Source organism: Poecilia latipinna, unplaced genomic scaffold (genome assembly GCF_001443285.1).
Source record: "Poecilia latipinna isolate Pla-1442-1.1 unplaced genomic scaffold, P_latipinna-1.0 Scaffold730, whole genome shotgun sequence".
NCBI lineage: Eukaryota > Metazoa > Chordata > Actinopteri > Cyprinodontiformes > Poeciliidae > Poecilia > Poecilia latipinna.
This window is the reverse complement of record NW_015113346.1, coordinates 192,151-215,325: the sequence shown is the minus strand read 5'-3', so window position 1 is coordinate 215,325 and position 23,175 is coordinate 192,151. Positions and strand designations below refer to the sequence as shown.

The window sequence follows — 23,175 nt, the reverse complement described above, 5'->3', positions numbered from 1 at the left end:
AAAAAAATACCAAAAAAAAAGAAAAAAAACGAAAAAGCCTACAGTTCCCTTGGATCGCACCTCCCCCCCCACACCCAGAGCTGTGGTGCAGGTGCACGTGATTCGGGAGCAGAGCGCTGCCTCTGCTTGTTCAAAATTCATCTACAGCCCTGAGAAAGCCAGACAGAAATACAGGCGTGGGACACAGGGACGGGGGACGGGCGGGGGGGTTTCAAGAAGCGCACACGAAAAAAGGGGGGGGGATTCGATTCCCATGGTGACTGTGGTTTGAAGGACTGCGCTCGTTGGAGTGGCGAGCTGTGGGAGGGTTAGTCTTCGTCGTCGTTTTCCTCGTACTCGTCCTCCTCGTCGTCGTCCCCCATGTAAGAGACGGGGGTCTCAACACGAGACCCGCTGTAGTGAGAGTCGTTTGAGCTGGACGCCATGGTGCCGTCAGTGCAGCCGTCACTACGACGTAAAAGCGGAAATTAAGGTCAAAATTGAGATAAACCTGAATAAACTGAGGGAGGGGGGACCCATAAGGTAATAAGATCTGCTTCCTACCTTGCAGTGTAACGACCTCCATTGGCAGAAGAGCCTCCAGTGATGTAGACGTTGCTGATGGGGCCTTTTGCCATCTCTTCAAGAAAATTATTTGGACAAACACGGTGAACACATGACGCCTGCTGAACTATTTACTCGCTAAAAACAACTGCCAAATAGATTTACATAACCTGACATGAATGAAAACATATCCTAATGTAGTCAAACCGTTTCTCCATTTCATTTTCATCTGAACCGCCATTTCTTTCAGACACCGGCACAAGTCTGAAAGCATTTACCTATAACGTAAGGCTCCAGGGCTTTTGGCACCAGGCTTCGTGCAATTTTCAGGTTTTCAGGAGAACACTTCCCCACCTCCAAGCCACAGGCCATGCCCATGCGCTTTAGCACCTCAATGTCGTCGTGGATCTCAAACATGCTGTCGAAGTTGAACAGATACTCGAACCTGGAGACAAGGAGCAGAACGGGAGACGCGGTAAAACGTCAGGATTCCCACTTTGGCGTGGATGGGAAAAGACCGCTCTGGAGACAGAGTGAAACGGAAGCCGTTTCAGCAGCAAACATTTCAAAATCCAGCATTCGCTATCGCAGATTGCTCCTTTCCACTTCTACAACAACTTGGTGCAGAACAACCTAAACTGCAAAAGTGGACAGCAACAAAATCCGCACCGTCTGGTCTAAGCTTTACAACATCTGAGAGATCAACCAAATCTCTCAGCAGTGCATGAGCTACATGATCTATGATTGCATCATAGATCATGTTCCTGGCTTCTACTGAGCCAGGAAAATACAAACTAAAACAGAGAACGAAAGATGAATATTACCTGAATATTAAACACAATTTGCTTAAAAATACTTTGTATTTACTTTCAAACTAATTGCACAAAAAATGTTTCAAAGGAACTTGAAAATGGTCAATGGTGCATCATCTTTCTGAACAAACCTTTCATCTGAACTCGTTTGGTCGTTCCTCTGCTGAAGTGAGAACTGCATGTTTCCTGCAGAACTTCTTGCAAGGCTTTAAATTGTATAACAGTCAAATTTTTCACAGCAAATGACTCATGCTGCTGTCTCAATGCATATTTGTAATTCAGCACGGAGGCAGGAAGTTGACTTTATGAGACCGAGAAAACATTTCACCAAAGCCGAGTCGATTGTGAAGCTTGAAGAATAAAACTTTCATATTTTTGGTGTGAGAAAATATGGACCCATCACAATGTTAATGCCTTGGAGAGGATTCTGTAGCATTCGAGTGCGTAATGAGGCAATTCAGCCATTTAATTTCCTGGTGTGGACTTCGCAGGAGTTCAAAAGTTGCTAGAATGACGTCAGTGTGAAAGTTTCTCTTCTACCAGAGTTGAGCTTAAGTCATGAAAGAGCTGGTGATCACGTACTTGTCGTTGGAGATGCTGCAGTCGATGACGGTCTTCTTGCTGGTGTTGACGATGATAAATGGAAGGTGGATGATGGAGTTTGGAGGTGGGGGTCTATTTGCTTGCTGCTCTGTCTCTTTATTCCTCTTAACGAGGTTCTTGAAGGCTATTTGCTGTCGAGACACAAAACACGAACTGTGAAGTAGCTACCAGATGCTTTCCTGTCTGGGGTGAGGCAAATACTTATGATTTCCATTTTATCGTTCAGTCCTGAACGATCCACGCTCCATTCACCTGCAGTATGAGCTCCTGCAGCTGTGATTGTTTCTGCTTAATCCTCTCCAGCCGCCTTTGTCTCTCCACCTGAAGAGCAAATCAAACAACAGCAGCAGCAGCTGAGACGAGGAGCTGTTGTAAAACGTTTGGAGACGGCGAGGTGGAAAAAGGTTTCCTCCTCTGTACCTCCAGGTTTTGGCACTCCTGTGCGGAGTTGGTGGGCAAGCCAATCCACTTGATTTCCTTCTTCTCTTTGGAGATGATGTTCATGGCCATGAGCACGTTGAGGGCGTCGTAAACACGCCGCCGTATGTTCTTCTGGTCATAAACGTGCTGGGGGAAAAAAAAAAAAGAAGAAGAAAAAAAAAAAAGATAAGAAAATTGCTTAATTACCACAAAATACCGATTTTGAATCAATTTTGCCACCGCCTCGCTTTGGAGACAACTCCAAAACTCACCGAGTCGTTAGGCGACATGTGGTTGTCTGCAGAGCTGAATTCTGCCACCAGTTCGTCTGCCACTTCGTTGTAGGTGGTGACTCCTTTCTTCTGCACCTTCTCGCACACTTTCATGGAGAAATGTCTCAGGCCCTTTCCATTCTTCTCCCCTTTTTTACCCCGCTTTCTGTGGACAGAGCCCCCCCGGCCCCGTCACTACACGTCTAAACATGGCGACGCAATATGAACTTCTTCACTTGGAAAGACAAAAACCACTCGCACACCTTGAAGTTTTTCACGTTTCACAAACATTATGGGGGAAGACCCATAAAGGTTGAATAAGTGAGAAATAGAAACAAAATAATATACCTTTTTTTTTTTATGCATAGTAAATAGAGTCCACCTGATTTAATCTCAGTATAAATTCAGCTCTTCTGTTAAGAACATTACAGTACAAACAGCATCATGAAGACCAAAAAATAATTATGACAGGAAGGTCAAGGAGAAAGCTGTTAGGGAAGAAAAAGCTCTAAACATTTAACGTAGCTCTGTTCAATCCAAAACTTTTACTAATTTGCCACAACTGCAAACATATCAAGACGTGACAGAATGAGACCATTAATTTAAAAAATATATATATAAGAATAAGAAACCCTGTTTAAAATTTGCTTAAAGATCATTCAGGGGAAAACGAACTCGAGCACATTACCTCCACAGTGAAAAAGTGTCTGCAAAATAACTAGAACTAGGAGAATGACATCAAACAGCCGGAGCTACAGTGAAATTTTTTAGATCAAATTTATGCTTCCAGATCCAAGTCGAATTAAGAATCCATGGAAACGCCTGAAAATGGCTACTTGGAGAGGTTCTGCGTCCAATCCAAAAAAGCGTCTAAGTATGTGAGCTTGTTACAGATGTGCAGCCGTTACTCCACCAAATGGGTTTCGACGTACATTCAACTCAAAGGGACTCAATAAAAACAAAAAATCTTTTACATTTTATTTGAGATGCGTTTTTAAACTATTGGTCCTTTTCCTCCCGCTTCATGATTATGCAATTTTTTGCGTTGGTTAATGCCGTTTAATCTCAATAAAATACCCTCAGGTTTTGCTTGCATGTAATGTAACAAAACGCCATAAAAACGCAGGGAGTACATATTCTTTTGCAATGTGCTTTATGTTGAATTTAAGCTTCACAAAGCTCAGCAACAACTCACCCTGACGACCAGGGCGAGGCATCAGCGGGCTGGGTCTGAGTTAGGAACTGGGAGCTGGGCGTGTGCGGACTGTTTACCAGAATCGTGTTCGATACCGTCGGCCTCTGCGGTGTTCCAATCACCTGCAAGGGAGAGGGCGGAAGAAGCGGTGAGAACAATCAGACTGACCGGCGGCCGTATGGGGCAGCAAACGGACAATTAAATCTTCTTTAACTGATACTCTTTAGAAGAAAAAAAAAGCGCGTATTTAACAGGGTTTAGATTACATTAAAACAGTGAAGTAATATTTTCTGGATCAGTCCGACAGCAGCTAAAGGTTTTAATTAGGAATGAGCTTTTTTAAACAGCCAATGTCTACGGCATTCAAAAAGTTAAAATGACTGAATGCAACTCAAGTTCAGGTTACTTTATGGGCCGAAGTTTTATTTTTTGTTTGTTTAAATCATTTTTACTCATTTGCTTGTTTTTGTTGTTGCAAAACAATTTCCCACATGGGCTTAATAAATTATCTGTCTACTTTAACATCTAGCAAATTTCTATAAATTCTTCTTTTTATTAATAGAGCAGCTGAAAAAGAATGGAAGACGTCGCTGGAAGACAAAAACTTAATAACCACAGAGAAACAAAGCTTTTTATGACCTTATATTACAGATGAGGTCGGTAACATTTCAGATTTCATAGTCTACATCATTGTGAATTCTACCTTTGACTATGATGGTGCAGGTGACTGAATTCAAGGGGAAGTTCACGTCAGGCTGTAGAGAAGCTACGGCTGCTCAGACCGAAGGTTTGAATCGATCTGATAAACTCGGCCCCGAGTTTCCTTTACACATCGAAGCATCAGACCATCCAACTCCTGCTTTTCTGGAAAACGTTTCTGGACTTTTGGTGAGCGTGTGCGTTCCCCACCAACATCAACATGAGCAGGCCTCCAGGGGATAGGTGATCTATTCCTTCGCTAAGGTGATATGTAAGCTGATTTCCGTTGTGTATACATTGCTTCAACATAATGAGATGATGGGTGTAATCCTGCTGACTGTAGGGTTGATGAGCTTAGGATCAACTGCCTGCACCTACCCCTCCGCCCGGTCACCTCGCAATGATAATAGGTGAGGGGGGGGGGTTATGTTACAAAAGATGAAGCAAAGCTATGTTTTTTTTTTTTAAGATTTGGAGAAATTTTGCAGTAATTTGTTCATTGTGGTGCCCTTACAGAGATTTATACCCACGCACTCACCATGTGTGGCACATGCTGCATGTGTGCAGCAACGTTCACATTAGACGGCCCGAGGGTTTTGGGTAGAAGCTGTTTGGGGGCAGCTGTAGGCTGGACAGTAACCAAGGACAGAACACCTGAGAGGAGACAAAGGGAGAGCAGCGATGAGGATGACTCGCGAATGAATCTCCATTGCCCCCTGTTGTTCACTTTCAAACAACAAGGAACGCACCTGGACGGAAACGTGTGCATGCTTCGGGGCTGGATTCGAGAAAATGATTCAAAAATATGCAGACTTTCATTCAAATACTGAAGAAGAAACAAATATTAAGGTATACCTTTGCTAGGGCTCAGATTCTGATCGATGAAAACTTTCAGCTCTGCATTTGTTTCAATCAGACCAGCCTGTAAAAAAAAAATTAAAAAAAATTACACTTTTAATCCATCAACAGATAACTCATATTCCCTTTAAGTGAGCCTCATTATTCACTTTAGCCACAAACCCATTTCTCTGTAATGATTTGCTGATTTTGATATGGACAAATACTGAAGGCAAAATGAATGCAAGTCTTAATGTCTACAATTGAAATGTACATAAAGTGTAAAAGTTTTCCTTTTGTCTCATTCTCAAGAGTAAATCAAACTAATTTTTCCCTTTTTAGGTCACTTAGGATGAACTAGATTATTTTCTCGTATGTTCTTTGAATTAAAAAAAATTGAATTCCTCAGTGTTTGATGGAGTAGAACCGCCATTAACCTGTATGACTTGGATGAAACGTTTTGGGTTTCCTTCTACAGGCTTCTTACTGTAGTTTGCTGGGATTTTAATCCATTCCTTTGAACAGAACTGGTGTTACTGGGTCGAGATTTACGGGATTGAGATTAGGGCTTTGTGAAGGTGATTGTTGTCCTGAAGACACAAACCAATTTCTCTCAACGCTTAGAGTCCAAGTCCATTTTCAAGTCCCATTTGTCCCAAACTTCAGCTTCCTGACTTTGACCTATTGTGTAAAGCGCACCAGTCCCTCCTGCAGCAAAACATCCACATGGCGTTGAATGACACCTTCTTACCAGCTTCAGACAAAATTTTCTTCCCTAGTTTTTGCTCTCGGGTTAATTAGATAATTTCAAACAAAAACATTTACATTTTTTGATACAGATCCCATCTCCTTTCTGAAAGGTCTGAAAGACATACTCATAATTTGAACAGATGAATGTTGAAACTTCAGACATGTGGAAGTTGTACCCAAGGATGAAGCAAACTTGTGGAGGTTCACAATGCTCAATGATTTATTTTGATGTTTTCATGATGTCACACAAGTAAGGTTTCATACTCAACTTTTTCCAAGGTAGAAAAGGTGGTTTCATCACACTAGTAAATAATATCGCCAAGTCATTTTGGTTTGGTTTGGAGTCACAATCTGAATATTTAATAGAAATGATCCTGCCTCAACAGGCATCAGAATCAAAATAAATGAAAAAAGCTGTAATTCAAACTTTTCAAAGAATAAAACAAGCCAGACTTAAATTAAGTCAAATAATCAGGCAAAGTTATATTACCAGTTCATTATAAGAAAGAAAATGATCTTCAAAGGTTTAAATACATGGGTATTAAATGGTTTGTTTGCAGAGCCAGAAATAAAAACTTCTGAAAGTTGCTTGGTAAATGAAGTAGTTTAAATTCTAGCAGAAAATGAATACAATATGAATAATCAGTAAAATCACATCAAAATATGACCAACATAACACCGGACCATGTCATCTGCATTGGTGGCCTCAGCCTGATATCCAGTCCAAGAACTAAATCAGACTCAGGTCTGGTGCCGACATAGGGTCAGATTAGCCCCAACTCAAAACTGATGTAAATGCATAACTCTGTTCTCAAGAAACAGAATTTAAACTAATATATATATATATATATATATATATATATATAGATATATATATAGATATATAGATATATATATCTTTAAATGGCGTACACATATACTTACATCTTTAGCCATGATCCCAAAGGACCAAAAGGAGTTCTGCGTCAGGATAAAAAGAAAATGCTTTATATCACTCAATCTTCAGATACCTGCAAAATGAAAAGAATAAATTATTACAATGACTGGAACATTTCTAGTTTTACTCAATAATAATATATTTCAATAATTAAGCCCAGGTCAGATGTAGATTCGCATGTTTTCAAAGGATCATTTGAACTTATTTGTGAACTAAGGCCCAGTTCAATTTGCTGACTGGGAAGCACACTATAGAAAGCTAACTACATCTCTATGGTTAGCTCCAATTTCTCTTTCATATTGGCAAACATACGCAAGATGTGATCAATCTTCTTTACTTTTAACCCCGAGAGCCTTTGAGAGACACATCTGAATACATTGTCCATGTGGAAAAGCACATTAGACCATCCCTAGATGCTCTGAACTTTTACTACGCTAAGAGTGCACAAGGCCTACTTCAGGTACCGAGCACGTCCGGAGGAGAGGCATCGTCCAACTTCTGCTACAGGTCACGAAAGCACGCTAACTTTATCACAACACCGCAAAACTACCGATGTGGCTTCACCGACAGGCCACAGCCACAGACAGCGGGGCTTCACGCCACAGCAGCAGCCTTCACATCATATGTTGACAGCAATGTAGAAATCTTTTGTTGACTGCAGCTAGCTAACCGTCGGCTGCTAACAGCGAGCTTCAGGTTCAGCTCGCTGCTGCTAGCCTTGCTACTAGTTAGCTCCTGCACGCTTTGAGCCGATTCACAACAAATTCAGAGAACCCCGCTCCCCTGCTGCACAATACAGCCTCGTCCGAACAAGAGCTGCCACTGTGAAAAATAAATGGACATTCACCACGTTAAATAGAGTTAAAGTGGTGAATCTGTGCACTTACGAGTGCACTCTCTTGTCTCTTCGACGGCTGTTGTTGTTGGCATTTGAGAATGGAGGAAGAGGAGGTCTAAATCCCATCTAAACAGGAAACAAACTAGGCAATGTCGATATACTTAATCCGTTTTATAAATAAATCGAAGAGATATATATTTCACAGATAATACAGTATTTACCCAGAGGGTTTATTTTACATTATACGCTTTTTTAGGGGGGCGCTAATTCAGTAAGGGATGCCAGGATTTGCCTGTTGGTCAAGTATGGCAGCTGGTAGTTTTCAATCGGTGCTGACTAACTACCGAAGATTCTGCTTTTATTCATAAGTAACAAAAATAATGAGCGACTAACCCAGACTTTTGAACTCTTTTCCCTCTGGACTGCTGCTATATTAAAAAATGAGTAAGCCATCCTAGTTCATCAAGAAGGATTTATAAGGGTTGAAGGTGAATTCAGCGGCCTCAGTCTAACAAACTTATTCAGGTTAAGGCAAATAAAAAATATCAAAATTGAAAGAGCGAACAAAACTTACAAAATATATATTACTCTTAAGTATACATTTGTTTTTAGATTGCTAATATAATCTGTTATTGACGTCTAAGTGTGAGCGTTACCTCCCAATGCCTCAAAAACAAAACTAATTGATAATACTGGATTAGCCTTACAGACTGTGCATTTTTAAAAACAAATAGTTTCTTCGCAAAATTTTCAAAGCACAATTTCTTTGTTTAAAATTACGAAATAAGGTTATAGCTCTTGTAATGACTGCCTGAACTACAAAAACAACGCGAAGGCTTCAACATTATAAACACTTTCATTTTAAAATAGGAAATTCAAAACTTTGCAAAGACATCACATATTCCCTAAAATGTAATATTTTTATTTTCACATAAGCACAATTATTTACATTATTGCTAAAGAAGCCGAAGACTCTAATAAAAACAACAACAGATAACTGCATAAAGTAGATCAATAACTAGTTGTTTGTTAATTACCAGCTGGTTATTTTAGCTAGGTGCTAACTCAGTTGAGAAACTGTAATTTCCGCTGCTTTGTTAGCCCAGCTGCTAGCGGACAAGCTAACTTCCAGCTGTCATCCAGATCCGTGCTACAGTTAGCTCAAAGTTCACGCTGTAAGCTGCGAGTCTGTGTTTTTAATGCAAATTTAAAACATTCAATCGGTTAATGCGTAATTGCATGAGCTTTGTGCCGCGGAAGGCCAGTATCGCCCAACAAGTCAGTAAACGGATCTTACCGGTTCACTTCCCAAGTTAGCAAATGCACTCAGTTACTAGCCCAGCTCACAGCAGCGCCTCTCACAATCTGATCTTGGCGGTGTCTCGCCTCGGCCTGCTCTGATTGGCCAGCGTGGAGGAGACGAAAGCAAAACAGTACAGAAGTCCGTGCCCACACGCTACATCTCGTGGGATTGGTGGAGAGTAGCCATTGTTAGAGGTGCGTGTGCCGCCATCTGCTGCACAGGAGTGGGACAGTGCTGTTCATTTTCCCGCACTTTGCTTGTCGTGTTTCCTGCTTCAAAACAAACCTTCAAGTGAATGTACTGATCGCTTTAGAGGCAATCACATGTACATTTAGATCAAGTTTCTAGTTAAAACATAAGAGAAGAGGACATTTTTCTTATCTTTGGATAGATAGATAGATAGATAGATAGATAGATAGATAGATAGATAGATAGATAGATAGATAGATAGATAGATAGATAGATAGATGACTTGTGTGTTATATAACTTAAGCATTTCTTGTAATTTTGACAATTATTTGTACATTTACGTCAAAATAATTAGAAATATAAACCCAAAATAATTCAGTCTCTAAAAAATTTGAATATTGGGAAAACATGAAATATTGGAAACATATAATGTGGCACCCTAATCAGCTAATTAACTTATAATTAGCAGGTCTGTAGCAGGTTTTCTGTCTGAATTGCCCTATATGTAACTCGTTCATCTTCTCTGACCAGTTTCTCTGTCCATTCTGAACAAAATATTCTTTCTATACTGTTGAGTAGTGTGTTGCAAGATTTCTAAAGATTTTAGTATTGTTTTATATCCTGACCTTGGTTAAAATTCTCTCAAACTTTATCCCTAGTCTGTCTGCTGTGTTTCTTGGTCTGTTTGTTTGCTGATGTTCTCTGTTCTAATCGTCACAGAACAGCTGGATTTATCCCATGACTAAATTACACATTGGTGGATTTGAACTAAATAGTTGACCTCTCTTGGGAGTTTGTTTGTTTGTTTGTTTGTTTTTTGTAAATGACTTCATTAACAAGTTTTAAAGTAAACAGAGATTTCAGATGATTAAAAACTGAAATCTCACTCTATGAGGATGTGCTACTCTATTAATCTTTCACAGAAATGTGAACAGAAAGTCTGGTTGTAACTCTGAACAAAAACAGAAATCATAAGGTTGTTGATACAACTTACATCTAAACACAGTGTGACCCTTTAGCTTTGTCACAGTCAGTTTTTTTTAAAGCAGTTTTGTTTAATTGTACTTTATTGTCTGCATGCATTTAAATCTATACGATGCATAAAGTTTAACCTGTTTTAACAGGCAGACTGAAAGGTGCAATAAAAAGAACGAAACATATTTCTCTTATTTGCTTATTTGCAAATACAAATTAGATGTCGGAATGACTAAAGTTGTGCGTACATTCAGTCCATTTACCATTTCACCATGTGCAACATTGCTCATTTTATTGCATTATTAGTCAATTTATTAATAGCTACACTTAAGAATCTCAAGAGCCACATGTAGCTCTGGAGCCACAGATTGTGGACCCCTGCTCTAAAGCATGACAGTCATTTAATGCCATTTTAATAAATGTTCTTTACAAGAGCTGCAGAGGAACATGAAACTCAATTTTTGCTATTTCATCCCAAAACAATAGAAGTCACCACCAACTAATACTAGTGAGGTTTGCTCCAAAATAACCTTTTTAAAAATTGATCAAAATCATATTTTCTTTTTATTTCATTTCATTTCATTTTGTTTTGTTTTGTATTATTTTTGTTGTATATTTTAGCAATAACTTAAACAAGTATGAAGTTTGCATTGTTTAGAGCAACTGCTGTGTGGCTTTTGTGTAGTGTTTTTGTTTAATGAAGCGTTTCTGCGGGGGTCTGTGCTTGGACCCTGGGGGGTTGTTGTTTGTGAGTTATGCCAGTAAATTCAGGTTTCATAAGCTCAAAATAAGCAATATCAAAAACAAAAAACAATTCTTTTCATAACGCTGGCTACACAAATATCGTTATCCTCAATTTCACCTAAACAAAACTCAGTCAACATAGCTTATTTTTTACTGACAAAGCCAGCAGAAATTTATATAAAAAGTATAATTAAAGTGTAATTGTAGCTTTCAAAGCCTTTGAAAGCTACAATGCTTGTAAGGGACATGGATACTGTAAACAAAATATCACTACAGTCCATGACTTTGTCTATTTTACACTCCTTTCACTATAAAATGACAGCGATGGCAAAAGGGAAGCTGATGTCCACAGATACAGTATCAGTGACACTGCTGTGTGGTGTTTTCATAACATTTATGGCAGGGTGGATTCATTTTTGCATGAGATAAAACCGAGCGGCGCCTCCTGTCAGCTCAGCTCAAAGTCATATTTTAGGCTGCTTGAAAAATTAGCTGTACTCTGTAACTTTTTTATCCATAATAACATGGACTCATTGGGAGACAAAATTTTAGTCTCCCAATGCCTTCTTCAGGATAAATATTAACTATAAGGAAAAAATATATTAGTGAAACCCACATTTTAAAAAAGGTCATAATATAATATTATGCCACCCATTTTGAAAAAAAAAAAAAAAAACTCAAAACAAGAAAAAAGCTATTTTGTATCTTTTTTTAATTCACAGTGATTATATCAGTTTGACATATTGATTCAAAATAAATTGTAAGCCACGCACTAAAATAAAAGCTTTGGAGGAAACTCATGTTCTTAGCTTTGGTTTCTAGATCTATTTTTGGTTCACATATTTCTGTTTTGTTTCTTTCAAATTATTGAAGTAAAAACTGTGGTTGAGCAGGAATACCGTAATTTTTAGATGATTATGAGTGTTTCTGCAGGAGTGTAGAGTCTGTCCTTGAGGACTCGTCACATGTTAACCAGCCAACCTTGTGCAATAAATGATCAAATTCAGGTACAAACTGTGTTTAGTGTGCATGCTCTTTGTGTTAATGCTTTTGGAAATAATAAAGATGCATTTTTGACAAGGTGAGGCCATGTGTGGTGGTTGATCAATAAAAACAAGAAAACAGAGGGAACATGCATAAAAATACTTTTAAAGAAGGGTTTGTTCCTTGTTCCAATAGTAAGTTTCCACTGATTATAGAGTATAAATTATGCATAAATAATGTTCAACTGACTTTTTTTCTTTGGAATTAGTAGTACTTGCATCTTTTGAGAGCATAATTTAGCATCAGAAAAAAAAAAATCCTCCCACATGTTTTCTGCGTCTCCTTACATGACTTGTGAAAATCCATACGGGACGTTTGATGGGTTTCTTTCAAATTTTGGCTTCCTTCTCGCCACTCTTCCATTTCTGGAGAAAACTATTTCTAGTTGTCATACCATTACATTGTTCCATCTAAGTTGTTGACGCTTTCCATTTTCAGACGATGGATTGAACAGTGATCCATCACATGATCCATCACATGATCCATCTGTCCATAATAGATATGTTCCTGAACAGAAACATATCTAATCATTTTGGGTTTTTTGTCCTTGATGTACTGGTTGAAAAATGACATCCTCTGTCTCGTCTGACTTTAAAAGCATAGCATTTAAAAGTTCTCTAGTCTTCTATGGCTTTAAGATGGTGGGGCTTTGCATGTCTGTTTGTAGTCTAGCTGGCTTTGTAGAGAAACAAAGCCTAGTATTCTCAGCAATACACCGGAATGTCATTCCATGATGTGGTCTGATAATTTTCCTAAGCAAAAGCATTTATGTGTGTCTGTTTTATCCTAATTGTGTATGTGTGCGTGTGTGTGTGCGTAGCATAATTGGCTCAAACTTTGAACCCTTAGTTTGTGAAGGTTTATTATTAACACGAACAAACTGGAATCTGTGAGACAAATGTGATCTAAATAAGACTAGTGTATTTCCTTGATCCCCCTTTCCTTCTAGGACAGTGGTGTCCAAAGTCCTAGTTTAACGAACCTGGATCCAATGATGGCTCCTTAGATGCCCTAAGAAGAACATTGACATGCTGAAAAGGTCAAAACGTGGAGGATGCCAGCCCTTGAGGACTGACTTTGGACACCCCTGTTCGAGGAGAAAACTGTGATCAGCTGTTTTGTACACAGAATTGAGGTTTTACAGAACAAGTACAAAGGCAAGTCTTTTGAGGCCAGGAAAGCATCAATAGTGACTTTCATCTATGACTTTCATCAGGGTTGTTTCAGTCACTGAAACCTTGATGAAAGGAGTCAAATAACTCAATACTGTGTAAATGCTCACACGATAGCTATGTGTTTTATCAAGGTGTTTTGATCTAGTGTGGATATTTTAAATTAATGGCTTAATCATGACATCAACAGACCCATTTAATAAGGGTAGGTTAGTAATGCATAACACCCAACAGTGTCCCAACAGTGCTAACAACTGTTCCAGCATGCAGCTCACTCATACATGCCAGTATGATTGTATATGAGTGGATCAACTGGGGTCATCATAACGAATAAGATTAGTTGTACAAATACAGTCCTTATCCATTATCCATTCCTTTAAAGAGGCTATATGCAGAGAAAGAGTTAAACTGTCAAACTGGGTACATCTGAATTTACACAGACATACTTAAATAATTTTTAATAAAAACAACCACTGCCCTATGATGGACTGTGTCCCTGAACCCCACCTCTCCCCAATGACTGCTGCAGATAGGCATTAGTCCCCCATGACCCTGCAAAGATAAGCGGGTGGAAGGGTGTCAGGGTAAGCTTGTTTCTTTATGTAAGTTGTGTTTTACACTACAGTAAATAATGAATTAGAAATATTAGAATATTTTTGTTAATTGTCACGCAAGCTGCTTTATTTTTCCTTTCAGTTTAGATCTGAAAGGATCCTCAATTGGTCCCCGAAATAAAGAAACTTACACAAGAACATATGCTGCAAACCTCTGCTTTCTGCTCAGCTACTTCCTTCGCGCATGCGCACATGGAGCAACAGACGGGCTACTAAACTGGTCAAACAGCGGGTGTAAAAATGGTAGGTAACCAAAATAAACACAAACCCAGGCACTGGCTTTTGTGCCATGAAGGCTTATCTATCAAGACTGATGGAATAATGTCGAAGCGCATTATGTGTCGCGTTTTGTGAGCCTCACAGTGCTCAGTTAATTGTTTTCGCTGCTGTTTCAGGGAAGGTCAGTTGATATTTTGAGAGCAGCTAGCAGCATTAGCCACACGTCCCTTTTTGGCAGTCTGGTAACTTCGGCTGTAAGCAGGTCAACCGCTGGACCTCAAACACGGACGGGGTCGTTTCACTAAAATCTCTGCCTGTTCATAACAGCACTGACACTTTTGTGCGGAGGATATATCCTCATGATTGCTGTCAATACATTCTGGCTAACTCAGCTAGCGTTAGCCAGTGCAAGTTACTAGCTGGGATGTAGACAAAGCTAACCCAAATGTTTCCCAACGATGACCAGGTTCGTCTCTAAAGGCAAACGAACATTCATCTCAATCCACGCGTGATTAATGACAGAAATCAGTTAAAATGTCAGGCGGGTCAATAGCAGCTCGTTGAACTCAACCTTTAGTATTCGCTTCCAGGAAATACTGCTCTGCAGAGAAGTGTCCAGATGATGCAGCTGGTCGACATCTTTCCCTTCAGTTTGACCACTTTGCTTAGTTTGCTTTATGATGTAAAGTTAGAAATATTAGAAGGGAGGGAAAATGCATAGTACAATTTTATGCACCCTGCGGATATTTCTACAAATGCATAGTTGTGTTCAGCCCTTGGGTTCAAAGCCCAGACGCATTTGCTTATCTGTCATCTGAAATGAAAACATAAGAGATAATCTGCACATCCAAGCTCCCAAACTAAGTTTGATAAATTTCCTAAATGAGCAGTAGCACTATAGCTGATTTAATCTACAATTCAGTTCATTGGAAACCATGAACTGGGACTGTTGTTACCATATTGTAACCTTATGTAAAAACAAACAAACAAAAAAACAAGGTATCAGCCTAAAGATTTTTTTTTTTTTTTTTTTACCAAAAATGGGCTAACGGCTTGTATCTAAAGCAGCTTTCCAGCTAATAGCTTTCAAACTGTGTGTTTTATAAGAGTGACAGCCAATTTGGGTTTTTCTGCATGAGAAAAATGTAGTTGTCTTTTCTTCCGCCAGCTGTCAAACATTGCACAGCAACAGGTGGACAAAAGGCAATGCTTTTTACTGTATACTATAGTCCATACAGCTGAAGAACATTGGTGTCTAACCGGTCTTTTCTCCAGCACCTTAATATCCCAGTAGAAGGACTTTAAACCGGCTACGGTATGCTAAAAGTTTTCACTTGGTTTTGAACCATAGAGTTTGGAAACAAGATAGTCATGTGCAGCTTTGCTTAAGTTATTATGAAAGCTTCTGGGCCTCATAGATGCCTATGAACTAACATTGTATCACTTTTATGTTTCAGTATTCTTTACTCATATGATTGGTTGGAGCTGACCGAAAGTTAAAGTCTCTCCTGCAATCTGCGCTCCCTGCCTGTTTTGATTTAATTATTTATTTTTATATTTCTCAGTATTTTCGGCACAGCGCTTGCGTTACACTCCAGACTTGTTGCACCTCTGGCTCCTCGCGATGGCATCTTATTTCCATCCTCATGTTACGTCTGTGACTGTAGTTATCTGCGGGGCCCTCAGGGGTACAGCATGTGCTCTGAGTGTCCACAACATCCCTCTTCAGAAGAGCCCGTGTTGCTCTCACACAGCGTATAATTGCCATCCTGTTAAACGCCTGTTTGTCGGGGTTACTGTATAGGTTTCTGAGCGATTTCTTGCCTCCTGGATGTGTTTTAATGTTTGCGTCTCGCTGTTTGTTTTCATTCTTGTGTCTCTCTGTGTCTGTGCGCTGGTTTTTGCTTTGCCCGGTCTGATGCCGCTTGTCTCTGACCACCCCTGTCCCGTGTGTGCGCAGCATAAGCTGAAGTCTTCACAGAGGGACAAGGTACGGCAGTTCATGTCCTTCACACAGGCTGGGGAGAAGACGGCCGTGTACTGCCTCACGCAAAATGACTGGAAACTAGAAGTTGCGACGGACAACTATTTTCAGAATCCAGAGCTTTACTGTAAGGAATCCATGAAAACCTCGGTGGACCGGAAAAAGCTGGAACAGCTCTACAATCGTTACAAAGGTAAGGCTCGATAACTCGCATCCTGCTCTGCATGCTGTTACCGCAGTTCTTTAAAAGTATTTATACCCATTAAACTTTTCTGTTATAACCACAAACAGTCAGCGTATGTTATTATGTGATGGACCAACACAAAGGAGGGAATAATTATGTAGTAGAGAAAAAAAAGCAGTAGATGTTCAGTGAATTGTGGTTTGTATTTGCAATCAACTTTCATTACTGTTTTTACCGTCAGAGGTCATTTATTATAACCTCGGTGTCGCTCCAGCTGTTCTGTGAAGACTTTAGAGGTTTGTTCGAGAAAATTAGTTTACAAACAGCTTAATGAAGACCCAGGAACACAGCAGGCGGGTCACAGATAGCGTTTAGGAGAAGTTTAAAGTAGGCGTTGGTTGTAAATGTCAAGCTACCGAGGCATGTCCTCTTGGTAGGACGGCAACTTGCCGTTAATGACAGAAAAATCCAAGATTCCTACGTTGACTCTGGATGAGCTGCAGGTATCCACGGCTCAGGTGGGAGAACCCGAACAAATATTAGTCGCGTACTCCATGAATCTGGCCTCTATTGAAGAGTGGTCCTCAGAAGGTTACAAGAAGACCCCTCTACCATAAGCCACTTGTTTAATATTGGAATGAAGAAAAGTTTATTTTTCCATCACCATAATGTCCCACCCCCTTCTATCTGAGCTTTCAGATTTGGGGTATGCTAATCTATATCCGTTGTAGGCATAAAAGACAAGTCCATCCTACTGGCCAAGTGTATTATTGGAAAGCAAAGTTGCAATTTGATATGTTGTGCAGCTCTGTTATAGGTCAAAGCATATTCATGTGTTAGAATGACCCAGTCAAAGTCCAAACCAGCTGCAAGAATCGAGCATTGACGTGGTTATCCTGCAGTCTGACTAAGCCTACTGAGTGATTTTACAAAAATGTCTTATTCCTAGTTGCGTAAATTGGAATCATTTAGCTGTTATTGCAGCTAAAGGCGTTTTGGGGCTGAACGCAAATTCCAGCCAAACTTCGGATTTCTATTTGTTGAAAAGTTTCCACATCGTCTATGTCTCACGTCCCACTGCGTATTGATGTCGCTACGTTGTGTTGGTCGGAGGTGTCGGCTGTGCCGCAACAAAGCAAAGCTTTTTGCAAATCTCTGCATCGCTATCTCATGTTGATGTAGAAAGCTTCACATAGTTGTGCTTTTGTTTTCTCCAAAACGGAGAAAAGTAACCCGACTCTTTGTTCTCGGTAGATCCCCAGGATGAAAATAAGATCGGCATTGACGGGATCCAGCAGTTTTGTGACGACCTCTCGTTGGACCCGGCCAGCATCACCGTGCTGGTCGTTGCGTGGAAGTTTCACGCCGCCACTCAGTGCGAATTCACCAAGAAGGAGTTCATGGATGGAATGACGGAACTGGGGTGAGTGTTTTTTGTTGTTGTTTTTTTATCAGCAGCCTGCTTTGTGCACTCCTAGTTTCATCTCCTGGTGGTTCTCCTGCTGTAGCTCCAAGGGAGGGAAGGCCGGCTAAATATAGATCCTCCCACGGCCCGGGTATTCTGTGTCTTCGTGTGATAATGAGAAAGTTGCAATGTTTTGACTTTTAAGGCTCGTGTCTCCGAGTCTGTCGGCCAGTTCGTCTTCAGCATCCAGGCAGTCCTGTCAAGGCTGGCTGGGTTATGCCAGCCTATCATTATTTTTTGACATAACTGCACTGTTTTTTGTTTTTTTTTTTGTTTTTGTTTTAGGTGCGACAGTCCAGAAAAACTGAAAGCCCTTTTGCCAAGATTAGAGCAGGAGCTAAAAGACAGCGGGAAGTTCAAAGACTTCTACCAGTTCACTTTTAACTTTGCCAAAAATCCTGGACAGAAAGGTCTCGGTAGGTTTAATGGCACGGATGTCAGCTGAGATGAGGTCTCGTTTTGAGCAGATTAAAAATCTGAGCCGTTCCTCTTGTTGCAGATTTGGAGATGGCCGTAGCCTACTGGAACCTGGTTCTGTCAGGACGATTTAAGTTCCTTGATCTTTGGAATAGATTTCTTTTGGTGAGTGAAAATGGTGCCAGTAATTCATATCCCATCATTCATGCCCTACAATAACCCGATTTGAAAGCCTGTGCAGTCTCTAGCATTTGTGCATTACATTACTGAACTGAAATTACTTAATGGGTTGAGTTCAGCTTTAATTTGAAAGTTAAGAAACTGGACACAATCCGTCATTAGAGGGTCAATCTGTGGGGTTGTGGTTCAGTCCAGACATCTTAAGCAAGGGGTGTCCAAACGTTTTGTCACATGGGCCAAAATCATAAGCTCAAAAGTGCTTGCATGCTAAAAAAAAAAAAAAGACATTCTTAAAACCTAAAATCACCAGAAATGTTCTCATTTTTAGTCTTTTTATATACTCAACAATAAACTAAGAATGGCCCATTTTAATTAAAAGTAATAAACTAATCAGATTTTTTTTGTGTGAATTGGATTGTGGGTCCAAAACGTCATTTTGAGCTCAAATGAAGAAAACCGAAAAAGACATTTAGTCTAATCTCAGCAATAAAACCAGGATCTTGGTCAGTGTTCATTTGAAAACACCTGCTGAATTTAGCCAAGTTTTAATAAAGCAATTAAAAGCTGATTTGGATGCACACAGGTGTACTTTAGAGTATAATTTAGTGAGAAGATGTGGTCCTGTTTACCATGAAAATAGAAGGAAACCAGAAAGTTTGGTAAACATGATCACTTTACGTTGTATCTAACATTTTTAAAGTAGATTTTAATTGAAAAGTTGTAGTTTTGTCCTCATGTATTTCATTTTTGTAGTCAGGGACCTGCTTAAAATGCTTGGACCCTACTATGAACACCTGTGTTCTACACAGGGGTGTAAAAGCCAACATTATAACAGCTGCTGAGGAATCTCACCTGCTTTTTTTTTTTTTTTTTTACTGTGAAAATTAGAGCTGCCAGATACATTGAGCCAAAATTATTGTCTATCAGTAAATCAAACCTACAAATGGTTGTTTGGATGTAGCATCCAATAGGATATAATCTTTAAAATACCATACATTCACACTATGCATGGCTATAATACACAGTGACTCTCAGACCTGTTAAAGATAACGCGTAATACATATTTTTGAAGCTTATTCTATAAGTAATAAGCACACTTCAGCTGAAATACATATTTGAAGGAAACAAAATAAAACTTGTGCATTAACCCAGTGCTAGTAGTGTGCACATTTCAAGTATGCAGCATCTTATGACAATATCGTTTGTCCAGAGTAGGCGAGCCTGCAATCTTCTTCCCATTAAGTATTTGTTTATTCCAACAACTTCATGGGAAAGCGTTTTAGAAGAAAAGGAAGTGGCAATGTGGTGAAGCAAACCCAGATGCAGATAATCGGTCGTCTATCCAGCTACTGGAAAAACTCCATCTTAAGAAGGTTTACTGAAAGCATTGTAGCCAACTTATAACCTTATTACTGCTTTACCTGCCAACACCAAGTGTACTGCAGACAAAGAGAGCCAGGATACACCTTACTTAAATAACATTTGTTGTAGTCCAGGCAGTTCATCGGAGAATATATAACTCCGACTACTGCAGTCTTCACCTCATCAGGACTTTCGTTCTCCTCGGCAGTAGGTGAATTTGTGCCGGAAACCTTTGGATCTCAGCGAGCACATGTAAAAAAAAAAAAAAAAGAAAAGAAAAAAGGAACAGATGAAATATGGATAATATTTCATAAATCTGTTTTTGTTTGTTTTTTTGTTCAAAACCTTTCATGTAGAGATTTAACTTTCATCGTTTTTGACACGTTTAGGGTTTAAACTTTATGAAGATTTTAAATAATTTCAGTATCTTTATTTTTTTGTCGAAAATTTCTCAAAACATTAAGCTAAGGCTGATGAGGAGAAGAGCAACTTAAAATTCCTGGAGAACCATTGTGTTTAGGTATTTGAGAAGGATTGAAAAGCCCCATAATTAACTGTAGGCTGGTAGACATGAGCGCCTTTACTTAGTGGGAAAAGTTCAGAGAAAAATGCAGGATGCCAGACGGACGCTGTACTAATGTGCTGTTACACAGGAAGTTATTACCTTACATGGTGTCCTGACAGCCCCGCTGGTCATATATATATATATATATATATATATATATATATATATATATATATATATAAAGTTATATGTTTATTTAAAGCAATGCTAACTAAAAATCTAGAAATCTGACATGTTAACTCAAGAAGATCTTTAATCTGAACTTTGGAATCAGTTGGTGATTGCTAATATTGAAACTTATAACAGAAACGAAAAGTGAAACCAATATATTATTATTATTTATGCATAGCATTATACAAAGTTAAAGTGCTACACAAAAGCACCAGACGCTGGAAAAAGTTCTAATTTTGCTTTAAATGTCCCACTTTTGGAACCAGAGAGATAAACCGGGTGGACTGGAATAAAACATTTGTTGGATTTAATTCGACAAGTTGGTCCTTCAGTATTATGCTGCTTCCAAGAAGTGTGCTCTGTTGTGATATGACGATGTATTTGTTTTAAAGACGAGGGGAAAACGAGGTGTTTTCATCAGCTCTTGTCCGTTACAGGAACATCATAAACGATCCATCCCAAAGGACACGTGGAACTTATTGTTGGACTTTGGTAACATGATTGCAGATGACATGTCTAACTATGACGAGGAAGGTGAGTCTGCAGTAACAAAATACACACAAAGCGTCTCTTTGTCTCTGCTCCATCACGAGTTAACCAGCGGTGTATCTCTGCTCTCTCCGAAGGTGCGTGGCCCGTCCTTATAGATGATTTTGTGGAATTCGCTCGACCAATTGTTACAGGATCCAAACGTAAAACTCTCTAAATCCGATCCCGACTCTGGAAAGCCAGAACATTGTTTCTTTCACAGCGACATCATTGTTTTTTTTAAGACTCTGTACAAAAAAAAAGTGGAAAAAAAAACCCTGTAGACTTCAGAAGAGAAAACAGAAGCACTTGAAACCGTCTTTCAGGGAGCCGAGTTGAGAAACAAACTGGCCACATTTTCGGTCTCCTTGAGACGGAGGCGCCGTACGGACATCGCCAGTGTCTCAGCGTCCCGGAGGGCCCCCTGCGCTCTGCTCCGGGAGGAGCGCCACAGCCTCACCACTGGGCCGACGAGGACACGGCACCGACACGAGGTTCACCCGCCATGCGTTCTTTAAACGGACAGGACAGAAGAGAGCTGTGTGTTTTAAGATTCTTCCAGGTCATCTTTGTTTTGGTATATGAAGCTCTGCGTGACTGTGCAAACATCCCATGTCTTAACTCCAGCTTTGGGACAGAGTGCTCGCGACACCAGCACCAACAGAACTGTTGCAGTTTTTAACTGTACATACTGTATCTAATGGGACAGATGACAAAGAGAGCTATAAGAAGAATAATATAATTATGTTCAATTTATAAAATGCAAAAAGATGATTGTTTTATGTACAGTAAAATGCTCAGATCTCTAAACGGTGATGCCTCAATATTATGGATAATAATGCTGTTGGTTTAGTTGTTCGGTGGACGTCCAGTCATGGAGTTGTGAGCTCATTGAAAGCATGTTCTAAAATCATTTTACGTCACCTCGGGCTGGTTTCAGAAATAAAGTTTCACTAAAGTAAAGGCAGTGCTTTGATTTAGATAACTGATACTCGCTCATTTGTCTGGATAATTTCGGTCCTGAGTGGTTGTACGTAGGCATGGGCCGGCTGTCGAGGCGTAACGAAGGTTCTGAAACGTTTCGGGTTCAAAACTTTGTCTGGAATTTATTTATTATTATTATTTAAAGACATTTGAGGTGCCAGAAAAAGTGCCCAAGTGAGGAGTTCTCTCCAGGTGTGTTCAACACAGATTAATGCAGACCGGCCCCTCTCCCACCTGTTGCTGAACACTACTTAGCAACTGGCTAAAAAAGAAAAACAAATCTGCTCCTTATTTCTAATGCTAAAGACAAATTCTACTGTTTTGAAGTATTTGTACAAATATATATATATATATATATATATATATATATATATATATACAGCTCTCATATTGCAGTGCAGCCCCTCCCCCACCTTTTTCTGGGCAAATTGTGTGTCATCTTGCTGCTAAAAAAAAAGGCTGCTGCATTTTTCTCATGCTTTACAAAAAGCATGATTTGACCATCTGCAAATATTTCTGGTCTTGAAAAATGTAGAGTAATGCAGTCGTTGGCCATGCTCGTCACTCCACAATGTTACTGCACACTGCTGGGTAGATGGGTGAAAAAAAATTTTTTTTTTTTTTTTTTTTTTATCTTACAGAAAAATACTAATTTGTATGGCAAAAGTTTGGGTTGCAAAAAACATTTGGTGTAAAGTAAAGCCGCCTTGTCCCTCCCAAGTCTGTTACTGAGCACTGCTGGTCAGTCGGCTAAAAAAATTAAACTACATTTTATTCATGCTGACATAAAAATGTTTTAAAAATACAACTGGCAAACATTGCAGGGATTGTTTGGAATAAAAGCAAGTTAAACCATTTCAAAATTTTAGTTTTAAATTTGTGCTAACACCGTTACGACTTCACTCAATAAAAATACACTGCTCAAAAAAAATAAAGGGAACACTCAAATAACACATCCTAGATCTGAATGAATGAAATATTCTCATTGAATACTTTGTTCTGTACAAAGTTGAATGTGCTGACAACAAAATCACACAAAAATCATCAATGGAAATCAAATTTATTAACCAATGGAGGCCTGGATTTGGAGCCACACACAAAATTAAAGTGAAATGTTCCCTTTATTTTTTTGAGCAGTATATAATACTGTGAGAATCCCACACTGGCCC

General features: G+C 39.4%; 2 protein-coding genes across 3 annotated transcripts; one reads left to right on the top strand and one right to left on the bottom strand.

Annotated features, from left to right (window-relative positions):
* Window positions 1–209: 209 nt before the first annotated feature.
* tfdp1a (transcription factor Dp-1, a) lies at window positions 210–9,323 on the bottom strand. 2 transcript variants are annotated; one of them, XM_015045519.1, is made up of 12 exons: window positions 9,204–9,323; window positions 7,056–7,141; window positions 5,400–5,466; window positions 5,083–5,198; window positions 3,846–3,967; window positions 2,651–2,816; window positions 2,379–2,525; window positions 2,211–2,279; window positions 1,938–2,089; window positions 822–988; window positions 544–619; window positions 210–447 (listed from the first exon to the last, which is right to left on the bottom strand). In XM_015045519.1, exons 2-12 carry the CDS (start codon window positions 7,065–7,067, stop codon window positions 309–311), a joined length of 1,233 nt encoding a protein of 410 aa, XP_014901005.1. In that variant the 5' UTR covers window positions 7,068–7,141; window positions 9,204–9,323; the 3' UTR covers window positions 210–308. The 2 variants fall into 2 exon arrangements, with proteins under 2 accessions (XP_014901005.1, XP_014901006.1); XM_015045520.1 differs by lacking the exon at window positions 9,204–9,323 and adding an exon at window positions 7,956–8,060.
* A 4,762-nt stretch (window positions 9,324–14,085) lies between these two features.
* On the top strand, window positions 14,086–22,862 carry dcun1d2a (DCN1, defective in cullin neddylation 1, domain containing 2a). Its single transcript, XM_015045516.1, has 7 exons — window positions 14,086–14,190; window positions 16,127–16,343; window positions 17,589–17,757; window positions 18,085–18,215; window positions 18,299–18,381; window positions 20,932–21,028; window positions 21,121–22,862. Exons 1-7 carry the CDS (start codon window positions 14,188–14,190, stop codon window positions 21,198–21,200), a joined length of 780 nt encoding a protein of 259 aa, XP_014901002.1. The 5' UTR covers window positions 14,086–14,187; the 3' UTR covers window positions 21,201–22,862.
* Window positions 22,863–23,175: the final 313 nt, after the last annotated feature.